The 16,846-nt window shown below is 38.7% G+C and overlaps 1 protein-coding gene across 1 annotated transcript in view; it reads left to right on the forward strand.

The window, feature by feature from the left end:
* The window catches only part of kcnab1a (potassium voltage-gated channel subfamily A regulatory beta subunit 1a), a 53,547-nt gene that overhangs the window by 24,303 nt on the left and 12,398 nt on the right, over positions 1–16,846 (forward strand). Inside the window, exons 2-7 of the mRNA XM_079465311.1 lie at positions 1,210–1,253; positions 10,784–10,821; positions 13,270–13,349; positions 13,434–13,478; positions 14,838–14,882; positions 15,346–15,389. Of these exons, the coding sequence (XP_079321437.1) occupies positions 1,210–1,253; positions 10,784–10,821; positions 13,270–13,349; positions 13,434–13,478; positions 14,838–14,882; positions 15,346–15,389 (296 nt within the window). The remainder of the gene's footprint in view (positions 1–1,209; positions 1,254–10,783; positions 10,822–13,269; positions 13,350–13,433; positions 13,479–14,837; positions 14,883–15,345; positions 15,390–16,846) is intronic.

Raw genomic sequence — 16,846 nt, forward strand, 5'->3', positions numbered from 1 at the left:
CCTCGTTTTTTTCTCTGTCAGCACTTTCCTGCTTTCCCTGCCAAAGTTTGTCACTAATCCCAAACCACTAGATATCAATTAAACTCATTATAAACTGATTTTGCACACTACAGCTACCAACTTATTGTGGTGGTAACAGTACTTAAAGGGACAGTTCACGAAAAATCTAAAGTCATCATTTACACACCCACGAGTTATTACAAATGTCTTTGTTCTGATGAACACAGAGAAAGATATTTGGAAGAATGCTTGTAAACAAACAGTTCTTGGCCACCATTGAGTACCATAGTCTGAAAAAAAAATGTAAAAGTTTTTTTACAAAAGAAGAAGCTGTTTTGAAGCACGAAGGATAGCAAACAGTTCCCTACATTCACCTAGAGCATCAACGCTTGACGGAGGACGTGTCTGAAGTGTCGCCCGACGCAATCCTCATAGTTACAACAGCCGATCACATAGTTCTCGGTCTTGCATGAATGCAAGTGGCTAGCTAGCACCTGCAATAGGTTATTTGCATTTGGCGAACTGAAGTTGAGAAATGTTCAACTTCTGCCGCGAGCAACACCAGTGACATGACGCCAACGTACCCACAATTCAGTTCGGCAACTCTTGACGTGACCCATTCAAAGCAAACGAGAAGACACTTTGCAATAAGATTGTATTTTTTCACGTTAGTAAATGCATGAACCAACAATGAACAACAAACTGTAGTTTAACATAATCTACTAATCTTTGTTAATATTAATACAGTTGTTTATGTTAGTTTATAGTGCATTAACTAATGTGAACATCATTTTTTTTATTTTATTTTAAATATGTATTAGTAAATGCTACAATTAACATGAACTAAAAAGAAAAAAATTCTGTAGAAGTATTGTTTTCTATTGATTTGTGTTAGCTAATGCATCTTAATGTTAACAAGAACAACCTTATTGTAAAGTGTTTTTTTTAAACTAGTTAACTTTCTCAGCAATTCTTTTCAAACTATTATTCTGATCTAAAGACTGTTGTTAAAATGAAATGACCATAGAGGTGCTATGTGTACATAAGGTCTATCAAGAAATGCATAATCTTGCAAATTTCTGTAGGTTTTACTGGTTAATTAGTTTCTATTGATAAAATTGAGTTTAGATCCCAGCAGTCTAACCCAAAGAACACGAATGTACATTCTTAATCACAACATCTCTCCTTCTCTCTGTTTCTGTCTGTCAGGAACCTTGGGAAATCTGGATTGAGAGTATCATGCCTCGGTTTGGGTGAGTATTACTTTATCAATCTCAGAAAATATATTTTGTGCTGCGTGTCTCTGTGTGCTGCGATAGATTGACAGATAGCAGCAGACACAGATTTTTGAGGCCTCAGTTTAATTCCCTGTGTAACAGTTCATTAATCATGTCAAGCACCATACTGACTTGAGAAACTGCTTAGTGCACTAACACATACTGTATACACACTTGCTTTTTCTCTCTTTCACACGTATAAACACTACCTGGCTCTTGATGTCAGCATAAGGACGACTGGGAAATGTACAGTGGGATATATGCGCACAATTACTAAAGATGAACTTTGGTAACCAGTGCGAGCCAGTCGGCGTTAAGGACCTCAGAGTCGACAAAAGGCAGACTCAGCTTATAAAAGGAAACAGGCCAATGCTACAGGGACTCGGTTTGCTTGTGTACGTGTTCACATTTGTACACTTCTGTGTGTCCATGTATTTTAAAAAATATCTTAGAAGATGAATAGTTACGGTTTTAATCTGGCCTGCATCAGATGATGGTTCTGTCTCTTAATGCTTCCTGTCACAGAACAGAAGGACTCAAATGCAGAACTTTCAACGAAAGATAGAGATAACAGCACAAAAGTTAAAAAAAGAGAACAAAATGGCACAGCTGAATAAATTAGAGACTCCCAACAAGACCGGAGGAATTGGTTAATGAGAGCGCGGTCCAGTATGTCGAGAGCTGAAATCCAGCATCTCTCCTCTGTACCTTACTCACCGCTTAGACCTGGCAGGCTGAGACGAACTTGCGAGTGCCCCCCCACCCTGAAAAAAATATATATTTTTGCCAGTTTAACTATTTATTACCAAACATATAACTCAATAACAATAACACAATAGCAGCATCACAGTATAAAACTTAAGAACACTAAATAGAGAAAGTAAAATCTTCACACTTTTGCTGACTTTGTGAACATATGTAGAATAGCCAACACACACTACACGTTTGAAAGTGCAAATTTTCTTTAGTAAACAGAATAGCAAAACAAAAAAACTATCAATGTTTAACAATAAAATCTCAATTCAGATTGCAAGCTGCACCGAAATTAAAGTTATAGCAACATAGTTTGCTAACATACGTCAGCAAGTTCAAGGCACATTACGATTAGTAGCAGCACATGCACATTTCCCGAATTTAAGTTGATTAAACACGGGCATCATCTCACAGTTTTTTCTTCTTTCTTTTCGCTGATCCTGACTCCTGCTGTCTTTTCGGGGCCATTTCCAAATAAGTTGCCTAGCCTACCGTCTGTCAAACTGCGTCAGGCGCACGCGCGATCAACCTGCGCTGCCGCGCGGACCGTACATGGCTGGTGGTGTGGGGGTGCAATATGGGATTGTTCGGCCGTTTTTTTTTGTGGAGCCACTCCCCCAGCGCAAGCCTAACAGGCAGTACTCCATATTCCCGATGTCGTAGATCCGTTCTGAGGGGTAAGTCGATGGGAAAGGAAAAGGCACAGGGCCTCAATTGCCCCAACTCCCGCCTCTGAGGCATTCACCTGCACAATAAACTGACAGGACGGGTCGGGATTAGAAAGAATTGGAGAGGAGACGAAGAGGCCCTTTAATCTCTCAAAAGCCGTCTGAACCTGTTCTGACCAGACGAAGCATTTGAGAGTGGAGGTGAGACGGGTCAGAGTCTGGGTGATCTGACTAAAGCCTCGGATGAACTCCTGGTAAAAATTGGCGAACCCCAGGAACCGCATGGTTCTCCGGGGTGGGCCAATTCGAAACTGCTTCTACCTTGACGGGGTCCATACGAATGCCCTCTGGCAACAGGACAAACCCCGGGAATGGAACTGACATTGCGGGGAACTCACACTTCTCCACCTCAGCAAATAAGTGATTCTCTAGCAGCCGGTGAAACACTCGCCTGACGTGCTGGACATGATCGAGTTAATTCTTGGAAAAAATCTGGATATTGTCGAGGTAGACGAACATAAAACGATAAACTATGTCTCTAAGCACGTCATTGAAGGGTGTCTGAAAAACCGCAGGCGAGTTCGAATGGCCAAAAGCCATGACAAAGGTATTCGAAGTGGCCAGTAGGATTGTTAAAAACGGTTTTCCATTTGTACCACTCTCTATTCCTTACCAAGTGATAAGCATTGCATAAGTCTAACTTGGTATGGTAGCCCCCTGTAAGAGTTCGAAGGCTGAAAACATCAATGGTAAAGGGTGGCAATTCTGATCCTTCAGCCCACGATTATCAATGCAGGGGCGAAGCAAACCATCCTTCTTTCCCACGAAGAAAAGCCCCGCCGCCCCAGCTGGAGAGTAGGAGGGACCAATGAGCCTGGCTGCCAAAGAATCACTTATGAATCACACCATGGCCTCTTTCTCTGGACCGCAGAGCGAGTAAAGGCGTCACTTGGGTGGAGAAGTACCTGGTAGCAGTTCGACAGCACAGTCATATGGGGCAGTGCGGAGGAAGAGATTCACCTGCTGAACACCACTCTCAAGTCATGGTAAGCCACCTGAATACTTGCCAGGTTTACCGGCTCCTCCTGTAATAAAGCCGCAGAAATAAGAGGTGACATGGCAGACACTGATTCAAACAAAAAGGACTCCACCTGATGACCACATTGAGTTGACACGTTTGATTTTTGGAGAGGTGCGCGTAAGACTACGGCATAGGGTACGCGGCTCTGGTAATGCAGCGTCATGCTTACCCTGCGCGATGCTCCTCCATTGGGAAGTTGATTCCTAAGTGGACAGATGGTGACCACGTGCCTCGCATTAAAGGTACAAGCCATTGGCGATACGGTGGTGTCACTCACCGGCCGAGAGGTGAGTGCTGAATGGAAGGATGAGTCAAGGTGGCGCTGAAGCCACTGTAGTGGTAGACAGCTCAAAGAGTGCGTCCACTGCCTCTGCTCAGGTACGGTGGTGTTGTGATCAGAGGGCAATGCGGAAATCTACCCGCACGGCGAGTTCGATCAGACCATCAAGTGGGAAGTTCCACAGAGTATATCTCTCGACCACGTCTCTGGCCTGAAAATCCTTGGGTAATGAACCGGTGTGTCCGTATTCATACTTTTATGAGGTGGCGTAGTCTACTATTTAATGAAAATTTTATTAAATTCTTGAACTGTGCCCTTTTGGGTGTATACCTCTAGAGGCCACTTATGGTCCCTTTTTGCCACATCGCTACATTATCATTTTTAAAAAGCAGTTTTTGCCCTTTTAAATAACTTGAATAAAGTAAAGTGAAATACTTTTGTTTGTAACTTACTTTTTTACTTTGCACTTTGTTATTGTAAGTTGTTATTATTAGTTATTTATAATTTTTTACTCATATACATTCATATAACTTTTAAATTATAGAAATTATTGTTTGAACAAATTTCTGCTTCATTTAACTTCATTCAAATTCACAAATTTAGGACATGTATTGAAATATAAATTAGTTTGCCCGAAACCCACTTATTAATGTTATATTGGAGGCGTCCCTATTAAGTGGACTTGACAGAGGTAGTTGTCTAGGAGAATATGTGTCGAGCACCCACCCAGGTGGCCGTCTCGTGCAAAGGTCAGTGTGCTGCCAACTGGCCATCTCTCATAAACCCACAAGTACATAAAACAGGCCATACACCAATTTTTAGGTAGAGAGCACGCTCAGAGGTGGCTGACTTTCTCGGATCCTGTCATGCTGCATTAAGATAAGGACGTTTTTAGGTTAACACACAGACAGCTTCGCTCAGTTCTCTGTGACACTGCAGGTCGTTTACTTTTTTGTACATAAACACAGTATATTTTGAACAATATATCACTGCTTGTTTAACTAGATAATAAAAATAAAAATAATACCAATTGTAAACCATAAAACATATATTTCATTTAGTTTCAATTTGAACTGTAAATCACTTTCCCCAAGGAGTTATTAAGATTAATTTTACCCATTGAGCAATTAAGTATATTCAAGTCTTGTCGTTACATCACTTAAGCTCACCATTATTAATACCCAGAGCCAAATCTACAGTATGGTTAGTAAAAAATTAAATACATTGTGTTAGAGCTTTTTTACAATTTGATCATTCATACCTTTTCTCAATAATCAATGGCATAACCTATTTTATATCTACAGCTGTTAGATGGTTTTTATAATCGGTGATACAATTTTGCACTATTCCTCTTTCTGTGATAAAACTCAAGGTCATTACATAAAAATTAATTTGAAACTTTTCCTAAATACAAATATTACTGTTGAATTGGTTAAAAATGTATGTGAACTTGTTTTCTTTGCAGTATTTGAGGTGTGAAAAATACAGTGGATCTTCTCTTTTCTTTTGACCTGTTTTCTGTTTTTCTGTAAATGGAAATAAAAACAATCTTTTGGTAAAACATAATAATTTTACCCGAACATATACCCATAAATACTGCAAATGATCTTTGAAATGGTCTCTTAATTATTTTCATGCTGCATATACTTTTAAATACTCTTTAATTCTCTTTCATTTTAAAACACCACAAGTGTAAATAACTTTAGGGTAAGGGTCATACTTACTCAAACTCTTTCCACGTCACTGCACACACACTCACCCACCATTAAAGAGCAAAGTGAAGCATTCAGTCATGAAATACCCAGCATGCCTCACTTCTAACACCTGGAAAACCTCTCAAGCCCCTGTTTCGCTGACAGCTGGTGCCAGAGTTTGTGTCCAATCAGGAAAGAATGTTTTTGATCATGTTTTGTTCTTGCTTTTGGCAAATGCGTCTTACTAGCGTGGCTTGGATTTAAGCTGTATCAAGCAAAACATGTATTATACAGTATATGTGCTTTCCTTGGGAATTGAACCCAGGATCTCGGCATTGCTAGTGTTATAGAGTACCTGTTGAGCTGCATGAATGCAGTATTAAAGGGATACTTCACACAAAATTTTAAATTCTGTCACCCTGTATACATTTCTTTGTTCTGCTGAACACACAGGAAGAAATCAGTAACCAAAAAGATCTCACCCACCATTTACTGCCATAGTAAGCAATATAATTTCTATTAGAGTCAATGGAGGGGGGGGAGATTTGACAATCATTCAGATATCTTTCTGTGTGATTAGCAGAACAAAGAACTTTAATAGGGTTGGAACAATCTGAGGGTGAGTAAATGATGACAACATTTTCATTTTTGGTTGAAGTATCCCTTTAAAAATGTAATGTAGTGCAGTCGAGGTTCATGAGATGAGATGAAATTAGAAATAATTTAATTCCCCATATTTCCCCCAAACTTTATTTCTCGTTTCCTTCTGTTCCCGTGGCAGTGGCTTGTTACTGCCATCTGCTCATTGATTGAATCGGGAACATTACTTCCAGTTGGATGGAGTTGAAAATTGGTTTGTGAAGTAAATTCAAAGCTACAGAAAGCACAGCCTTTGTCTTAAGGGATCACTGTGTCTTTGTGTGCCCGCGAATAAGCTTTTGAATCACTCCCGCGTTGGCCTGTGGATCATTTCCCACACCCTAAGGAGAAAACCTGCTCACCTTAAAATGTCACTCATTCCGAATTTCATGCATGAATAGCACCAAAGGCTCGGGATGGAACGTTTATTCCTTTAAACACCTCTGAATTTCATCATTCAGAATTTTTCATTCCGTAGTCCAAATCCCTGAGGCTAAAGTCAAAAAGACAGACATTTGTACTGCAGTACAACAATACCGTATGTCAGATGAGAATTGGATGTGTTAGATCTCATTACAGTTTGCATAAGAATCTGGAAGAATAATATCAAGTATTCCTGTATTTATGTGGAATAGACATAGCATGTGAATGGAAATGTTTAACTTCAGGGGATTTTAAGAAACTGAAGTGTCCTGAACTGGATTCATAGTATCAGTAGGATTAATGCGTTTGGCAATAAGAGAGATTTACAGTGTTACATATGAGAAACAACATACAGTCACAGAAAAATGGGATACATCCAGCCAATATGTTTCAGCCAACTACTTCACAATACACAGAAGACACTTTTATTTTGCCAGCAATTTTAGAAATACATAAAGTTCGATTAGACACAAATTATATAGTTTTTTCAAAAATAGCAATAGTAACAACACATTCTCAATCCCGACACATCACATATTAACGCCCAGGGTACCCCTTTGGCGTAATTTTTCGACATTCATAGCACGCCAGCAATTCAGGCAGTTTGAGCAAGTAATGATGTAACAGTTTATTTATCGTAATATAAAACACAAGATACAAGCGCGTTTTCCGTCTGTCTGTCGATTGTTTTCATCTGCCAGATTTACAATCATACAATCTTTCATATAATGGCATTGGTGGCACATGACTGCTTCATGAATCACATGTTGAACCCTTTCGTATGATGATTTCTGCTATTGCTAAATGATGACCAATATGTAGTATAAATACATGCCATAAAGTCTGATACTTCATATGAGATGCATTCTTAAAAAATAAACTCTGGACTGTTCAAGGGCTATGAAAAACGAATCTGATAACCAATCAAAATGATGAAATTTCAGAGAGACAGTCCAGACACAGGGGTAAAGATAGGGAGCATTGTAAACCCAAGTCATCTAAGGACTATTTGAGCCAAATCTAATGTGTCTGGAGACAGAGAGTGAGAGAGCACTTAGCATTAATAAAGAGATTCTGCTCAGTCATGCTGACCTAACACATGCTCCCCAGTTGAAGGAGGGTTAAGATGTCAATTATCTGAATGATATGCTCAAATCTTGCCTTTAACATTCTCACTAAGAGTTACAGAAGTTAATTTAGTATATCAAGGTCACACCGAGATGTCTTTTTGTATATAAATGAGGTATTATTCAAATCTTTCATTCCTCCGAGTAATTGGTGCAAAATGTATTTGCAAGCGATTTTGTAAAGGACTCTTATTGCTCAAAGCTTTTTGTTTTCACAATTGTGCCATCAGCGTTGTGGCCTCGCGTCACTGACCCGCTGGTATTCTCACGCTCTCTCTCATCCTCCTCCTCTTATCCTCCTAAAAATGACCTTGTCCCTTATGATCTGCATATCCTGACATCTCTGGCCTCTACTAAGACAAACAGAAAAAAGAAACCAAGCACACGTACTGTATATACTGTATATGCAGACGTGCTCAAATGTGTTGGTAGCCCTCCACAATTGCACAATTTTCCCTGAAATAGCTTGAAACTGACTAAATGAATTGGCATCCACCATTGTTGATTCCATATCTAATAGAAATCAGACCTTGCTTTAGATTTTTTATTCAACATAATATTGTAAATAATAAAACAAATGAAAATGTCATGAATAAAAAGGATGGGAAGCCTAAACTAATATTTTGTTACACAACCTTTAGAGGCGATCAATGCAAGCAACGTTCTCTGTAGCTCTCAATGAGACTTCTGCACCGTTCAACAGGTAGTTTGGCCCACTCTTCCTGAGCAAACTGCTCCAGCTGTTTCAGGTTTGATAGGGGCCTTCTTCAGACTGCAAGTTTCAGCTCTTTCCATAGATGTTCGATAGGATTCAGATCAGGATTCATAGAAGGCCACTTCAGAATAGTCCAATGTTTTGTTTTTATCCATTCTTGGGTGATTTTAGCTGTGTGTTTTGGGTCATTATCCTGTTGGAGGACCCATGACTTGCGACTGAGACAGAGCTTTCAGACACTGGACAGTACGTTTCGCTCCAGAATGCCTTGATAGTCTTGAGATTTCATTGTGCCCTGCACAGGTTCAAGGCAGCAAATACTTGATACAATAGCTTTTAATTTGATCACTCTTCAGGAGCACGTCTGTATGTGCGTCTATTTATTATGTTAACTATTATGATTAAGAAAATGCTGGATGAAGGCCTGAGGAAACAGCAGTCAAAGTCTCAGGAGTTGTTTGTTTGTTCTTTAAAAAGAAATTAAAGAAATTATTCTCCCAAAAACTCAAGAGATTTGATGGAGTTCTCAGTGGTTTTATTTAAAGGTCTTTATTTACTCACCCTCTTTCAAATCTGTATAATTTGTTTTGTTGTGATGAACATCGAGAACAATATTTAGAAGACATTGACTACCATAATAGGAGAAATTGCTTTGATATTTTCTTTGTTCTGTTGAACACAAAAGAAGATATTTCGAAGAATGTAGGAAAGCAAACAGTTCTGGGGCACTTTTGACTATCATTGTCATTTGTCCAACTATGGTTTTGTTTTGTTACAAGCATTCTTCCAAATATCTTTCTCTGTGTTCATCAGAACCAAGAAATGTCTCTTTATGTCCCACCTACTGTAGAAAGAAAAGTCAAAATATTCCACTAATGCATCTTTCCTGTCACTTTCTCACTTTTGCACTAAAACCAAAACTGTACTGGTGGACAGATTAGGATTGTCAAAATTTCATCTAAAGGAACAATTGCTTATTTTCAGTCGCAGTATCTCCACTAGAGTACAAATCTAACTTGTTTGCGTTTTTAATCCTTGGTGGAGCATCTAGAAAAGATGCCATCTGATGGTTGCTGATGTCAGCAACATTTTTCAGTAGAGTGTGATTAAACCTTTACATGACCTCACAGCAATATCAAGTAAGTGGGTGTGAAGTTATGAGAATTCCTCCGCTAAAATAGATCTGGATCGCTCATTAAAGCTGAGTGGAGCTGAGAGCATAACAGCTTCAGTGGTGAAGAACATTTCCCAATATCCTGATGTTTCATAAGCAATGTGGCGTAAATCCAGAGTCTTCTACACTGTCACTCCACAGCAGCATTACATCTCTGAGTCAGACAGCAGCTGCTATTTATAAGCTCTGTTGGCTGAGCTTGTAACTTCTGTTCTGCTGGCTTGAATTTACAGCTCTTTGGAGTATTTTCTCTAAATCTGCAGCTGTTAAGAATTGGAAAAGCTTCTCTGCAGTAGGATTTCGCCTCTGGACAACATTACTCTCTTAAAAGAGCAGAGCTATAATTTAGTTGGAGTGCCTTGTAATAGGAGTGATGTCGCTTTTAACATTTTGAAATGTCACATGGTTTTATAGATTTTGGGTTAAGTAAATATTTACAGTCAAAGATAGATATTAAATTCAAAAATATTTTGAACAAAACTCTTGACTTTTGCAGTCTAATGAAATATAGACGTTAAATTTATATTATTCGTAATATCTTAAAGTGATGGTTTATCATAAAATCGAATAATTTTGGTCTTCCTTTATTCACCCTCATGTCATTCCAAACCCGATTCTTTCTGGCTCATAACCCAAAAGAAGCTATTTTGAGAAGTGTCTCAGTGGTTTTGTGTCCAAACATTGTAAGTTAATGGGACAGTGCTGTTTGGTTGCAAACATTCTTCAGAATAACTTCTTTTGTGTTTTGCAGAAGAAAGAAAGTCATACAGGCTTGAAATGGGTGAACTAACGGCATTATAATTTATTATCAGACAGTAATGCAATGAGTCAGGGGTGCTTGTGCAAGAAATATCATTTCATTATAAGATGTGAAGCGGAGGAGATTGTGATTCTTAAAAACACGTTCTAAAACGTCCTAAGCTAAACCTCATTATTCTTTCTTTCTTCACAGGGACTTGGGTAACCTTTGGAGGCCAGATTTCAGATGAGGTAAGTCCGTTGTTCTGTTTCAGGACCCGAAGAAACTTTATAAAAATATGCAACTATTATGAAACAGGGGCGAAAGTAGCAAGAAAAATCCAGCAGATAGCAAATACTGTGCGAAACACTGACACTGTTCTAGATGTTGTGTAAAATGTGCATGTGCACGGGTGCAGATGTTGTGGAAGGGACAGTCAAATCAACCTAGAGGACAAACAAGACTCATTGGACGGGCGGGGACAGTAATTTGTTTTTAAGGGCATGTAAGTTTATAGAAAAAACGCCTGGTGTTCTTCTGCCTCAATGGAAGGGTTAACAAGTCCTCAACCTCTCCACTCAAACAGCCCTATTCTTTCAATACTGGTTGTCAGGAGAACAAGCTTGGAACGCTGGAATTGTCACCCTGCCCTACATCACACTCACACACACTTGCTCCTGGCAGTAGAATGACTCAGCGTGTCCTGCCAGCTGAGTCGACCCGTCTGACTGACAGAGCAGTTTGTTTCTCTGCAGTCATAAGAGATTTGCTTTCTCCGGGAATTGGGATGTCAGAGGGCAACACTTTATATTAGCACTTTCTGCGAGTAACACTTGGGTGTGTTAGTTAGTAGTAGGTGGATTAAAGAAAGTGTTAAGAGGTTTTTGCTTCTGTTAAATGTTTTGAGCTCATATGAAATCTGCAGGATACAGACTGTGAAAAGTGTTGTCTCTCTCCTCGAATTCCTATTTCCAGATGATCCGAGGTTAAGCAGCAAGCCTTACATTGAACTCTGCAGCTCAATACATGTTGTTATGCTGATGCTCCAAAGACGAAGTTCATCCAAAATGATTTATTCAGCCTCATTTCATTCTAAACTTGCATATGACCCTTTCTTCTGGTTTTGTGTCCATACAATAGAAGTCAATCAATCTTCTGTGTTCTGCAGAGGAAGGTCATACAGGTTTGAAATGACATGAGGGTGAGTAAACAACGAAAGTTTGTGAAATTGAAGAAAGTCGTGAAATAAATCACAAGGTTAAGAACATCTTTATATTCAGCTGCCTAGAGCATCCCACCTATGATTCATGAATCTGCGAGGAGGAAATTAAAGTAATCTCAAGGCTTAGCCCTTGCATTGCGGGCCACAAGCCAAATCAATTTACATTATCACTCTCAATGGTTACGTGAACCCATGAATTGACCAATGGTTCAATATCTAAATCCTCCAACTCTTCTGTCTCTCTCGAAGACGCCAGAGAGATTCATTTAAACCGGAAGTGCCCCAAAAGTCCTTCTCCAGTTGCTTTCCTCCATTTTTAATTGTGATGCAGGGTTTAGGTGTTTGGCCGTGGTGTTAGTGTGAAGCCGGGACCTGAGGAAAGGGATGTGAGAGGCTCAAAGGACTGGATTAGGGTCAGTTAAAAAAAGATTTTTACTCACGTGGCAGTGCCCACACAAACACAATCATACCAATACAAACACATTTACACTCATACACATACTAATTCCTCCTCACCCTGAATGTGAGCTCAGCTCATAACAAAACACTTGAAATTCATCTCAAAGTGTGCGGGTGTGATGAATGGGCAGCTGTCAGAATGAATGATCCTGTGATTCCCAATGGGACACTGAAACACCTGCTACATCACTTCATAATAAAATAAATGTGATCACAACTACAAACACCTTTGTAAAAGTGACCCAAAGGCTATATAAATGTCTTCTCAATGTTTTATTTCAAACCAGAGTGAGATTTGGCTTGGTCTTGTAATAAACACTAAACATTTATTGTTGAAGCAATTCCAGCGTTACAGATGTGACATTTGTAGTCAAAACTTGAAATATAAACTCTCAGAGAATGTATTTATTACCAATATATTGAATCATCTGTTTATATTATAGTCCAGACATCAGAAAAATATCAGTCTGTGCACAAGTTTTCTATTGAAAAGAAGCAAAGATTCATGCATTATTGATGTAAAAAACTGACACGGTTTTTCAAGACAACATACTGTGTAGAATTTCTGAATTAAAATGTGAATTAAAATGCTCAAACCAGAAGCAACAATACTCAACAAATGGAGGCCATTTGGCCATTCATGAGTTATATGTTCTGTTATGGATGTGACAATTCACTTACCGAACTGTGGATAATCATGCTTTAAAAATAATAAAGCATTTAAAAGATCTTTAAGACAGATCTCACATGGGTATTTAACCCACCAGATCTTGACATGTGTGACACTATGGTGAAAACCTTTGAGAAAAAAACTCTTTGTGGTAAGGTTAACATCCATTTGCATGGAATTGCCCATTTGGGGAAGTATGCATTAAATGGCATCGATTGGACTTGTAGGCCAGCACAATACCTTGAATACTGTACATTTTTATCACAGAAGTGGCATGTCTTACATATTTACTGTAGGTTGATCTTTTTGTGGTACTTGATACTAAGTGTGTATGTGTGTGTCTTTCAGGTGGCAGAACGGTTGATGACTATAGCTTATGAGAGTGGGGTGAACCTTTTTGACACGGCAGAGGTGTATGCTGCAGGAAAGTGAGTGTGACTCAACTCCAACAACAACACACATAATTCACTTTACTCCATGACTCATAATTAACATCTCTTTGTCCGTTACAGAGCTGAGGTCATACTGGGAAACATAATCAGAAAGAAGGGCTGGAGGTACGGTTGCATGTGTACGTGTGTAAATAAGTGAATAAGGAATGAGTGAATGTAGAAACTGCAAGCTGTCTTGGAAAATGTCTTAGCCGTGTTGTTGATTTGTCATTGTTCCCTATCAGCATGAGAGATAAAAAGGACTGTGTTTGCAATGGAATATAACCATCTTGCACACCATGTAGTATGCACTAAATACTACATCATCTTTTATAATTATTTAAAATTGGCTATTTCAGATAACATAAATGGATGTTTTATGTTTTTATAATCCGATTCTTTTGTAACTCTTGGCAGTTAAATTAAATCATGAATCTTTAATATTGACTTATAATGTCTGTTCAACACATTGTTATGCTGATAAATTCTCTCTGTTCTCATTGTAGGGAACACATTATTTTATCTTATTATTTAAGATTATTATCTAGTTATCCCATGACACCCATTCCGAATGTATAAACTCATCTGGTTTGATGATCTTGGTATATGTTTGATGAATGTACATTAAAGGAGACGTGACCCAATGAAATCCACAGCTTTTTAAACAGGGCACAGATTTTTTTCACTTTGCCTTCAATCGTTTTGTTCGTGTCATCCTAAATCTTTAATGTCTTTACAGTTTATTCCCCTCTCATTCCCATATTTTAATTGTAGCCCCGTTCCACTTCCCTCATAACCCAGTTTATCCCCTACAGCTTTGCTTTCATTTGCTTTTTCATTTCAAGCTCCATTCCCTGATCCTCCATCCCACTCCAGCCTCTTCGTGAAGCTGATGGTGTTTTTCATGAAGCTCATGTGTTTTTACACTGATTGCTTTCGTGCTACACAAAAGTGACAATTCGGTGGGAAACTCTTCCCCTTTGTGTCCCCCACAGAGCTGCCAGAATCACTTAAAATCTGATTTCTTGTATCTGCTATATGTATGGATTTGACTCAGCCCCAGCTTTCGTGATTAAAACGTGTCTTCTGTAATTTGTCTGTTTTTCATTTGGCTTAAATTATATTTGGCTCTCTTTTCGATTGTTTTGTTTTTGCAAATGTAGGGCACATTGAGAGTTCCTAGTGATGCAAGCTCATTTACACCCTTTTAAAATGTAGATGAGAGTGAATCTCTTAGACCTGCAGATTACTGTCAAAACAGCTACAGGCGAAAGTATGTACAGTATGTGTCATCACATAGCAATAGCATTACTGTCTCTAGTTCTGTTCTCTCTTGTTTAAAGACCTTAATGTTAAATGTTATCTTATTTGTAAGTCGCTTTGAAGAATAGCATCTGCTAAATGCTAACAGGCCTGATGGCTACTTGTCAGTTTTTGGAAGACTTCAGTATAAATTAACTTAACTTTTTCTCTCATCTTTTTAAGGCGATCCAGTCTGGTTATAACCACAAAGCTCTACTGGGGTGGAAAGTGAGTAAACGGTTAATGTCACTTCCTGTTGAGACACACAGGCTGATATTTAATAACTGTCTCTTCATTGAACGTTCTAAAGAGCAGCACAATTAACGCTGACATCTGTGGATTTCCACGTTTCATAAATGCAACTTTGCAGCTTGGCTGAGGTCAGGAGCTGACCCAGCGTTTCTCCATCAGTCCAGTCTGCGTCTCGTCTTGGGTGCAGCTGGAGAGCCAGATAAGACTAAAGAAATGCCACGTTCCATTTCTCTACAAAGCCCCTCTCATGAATATTAATTGCTGTTTAAACATGCCGGCATAACTCTTTTTTTAATATGAAGAGCAAGCGTTTTGCACTGGGAAACAGATGATCGAGAATATCTGGCAGATGCACAGAAGCTAGGCTGAACGACTTCAGAGATGTACTTTGCCATAGCGCAGCTTTGTAAAGTTTTGTTTGTGTCTTTTTTTACCACAGAGCTGAGACAGAAAGAGGTCTCTCCAGGAAACACATTATCGAAGGTACACTACACCTTCTCCTTTACGCCGTGGGGTGGGGGGGAGTCCGTATATATAAATAGTGTCTGCTGACAGTGCTGTTTATATCCACACGCTTTCTGCATTGTCTTTGCACCCGATTCACTAAAGGAATTACACAAATCATGCACAGATATACCAAAAATGAAACATTTGATGCAATTAGGATCTTCTGGATTATAGTTTGTTGTGTTAGATTGTGCATCATGCAGCAGACTGAGTCTGTACAGCATCACTGCACCACTACAGTCATTTGGCTTATAAACATTCTGAAACTGCACTCGAGTACATTGTGTACTGGATATGTGCCCAGTTATAATATGCATTTCATCATTTCATTTTTGATGAATTACTGGTGTCATAACCAATAAAGAAAGTACAAAAACATTTATTTTTAATAGACATCAGTTTAGTTATGGCACAATGTTAATAGCAGCACATAAGTTGCACTGGGTTTTGTGATTAAGAAGGCTAATTTACATAGAAAGAAGGTGTGTACACTGAAAAGAACATTTATGCATGTCTAGTTAAAGTGAATTGTGCTGCTTGGTGAAGGAGACAAAGATTTTTGTACTGACATTTAAAAACTCTTAGATTTTTCTCTCTTTATAAAATGTTCTGTTCTGCATTTAAAACTTGTGTATATGTATAATTAAGTATACACTAGCTGTCAAACGTTTAGAATTTCTTAATACTGTACGCAAAAGTCAACCCATTAAGACCATGGAATAAGACAATTACGGGAATTGTGTTGTGACTAAAAGCATAACTAAAATATATATATATTTTAGCATCTTCGAAGTCGTCACTTTTTGCATAGAATTTCCAAAATCGTACACTTTTTTATTCGTACACGTTTTCACATTTTATCATCCAGCTTCTTGAGGTCTCAACTAGTGAAACTTTTTAAACAGTATTAAAGAAATGTCCGTCAATCCTCAAGTCGTATTGGCTGATTTTTATTAATTGTTTGGTCCAATCATTAATAAAAAATATTTAAATAAAAATGTTGTTTGCTAATAGAAATTAATATGTTGGCACAAATATCTTTTTTTGTCTATAAATGTAATTTCAAACATTGAAACATACACCTTGTGGGCCCTATTTTCACGATCTAAACGCATGGTTTAAAGCGCACGGCGCAGGTGCACTCAGGGCGTGTCTGAATCCACTTTGCTAGTTTAACGGCGGGAAAACGGTTGGCGCATGATCTAAACGAGTTGTCCTGATTCTGACCCGATGAGTAATGGGTGTTTTTTGGGCGTAATGTGCAAAAAAACAATCAAATTCATCTTCCATTCCTTGCGCCATGGTGGATTCGCTATTTACACGGCGGAACTCGGAAGAGCAGACACTCCTCCAGAAAGGAAACGGCTCTGCTCGGGCGAGAGGTTAAAGCGTGCAGACAGACCGTCTACAGGACAAGCCAAATTTGTTTCTTT

This window comes from Barbatula barbatula (assembly GCF_947034865.1).
Source record: "Barbatula barbatula genome assembly, chromosome: 10".
Classification (NCBI taxonomy): Eukaryota; Metazoa; Chordata; class Actinopteri; order Cypriniformes; family Nemacheilidae; genus Barbatula; species Barbatula barbatula.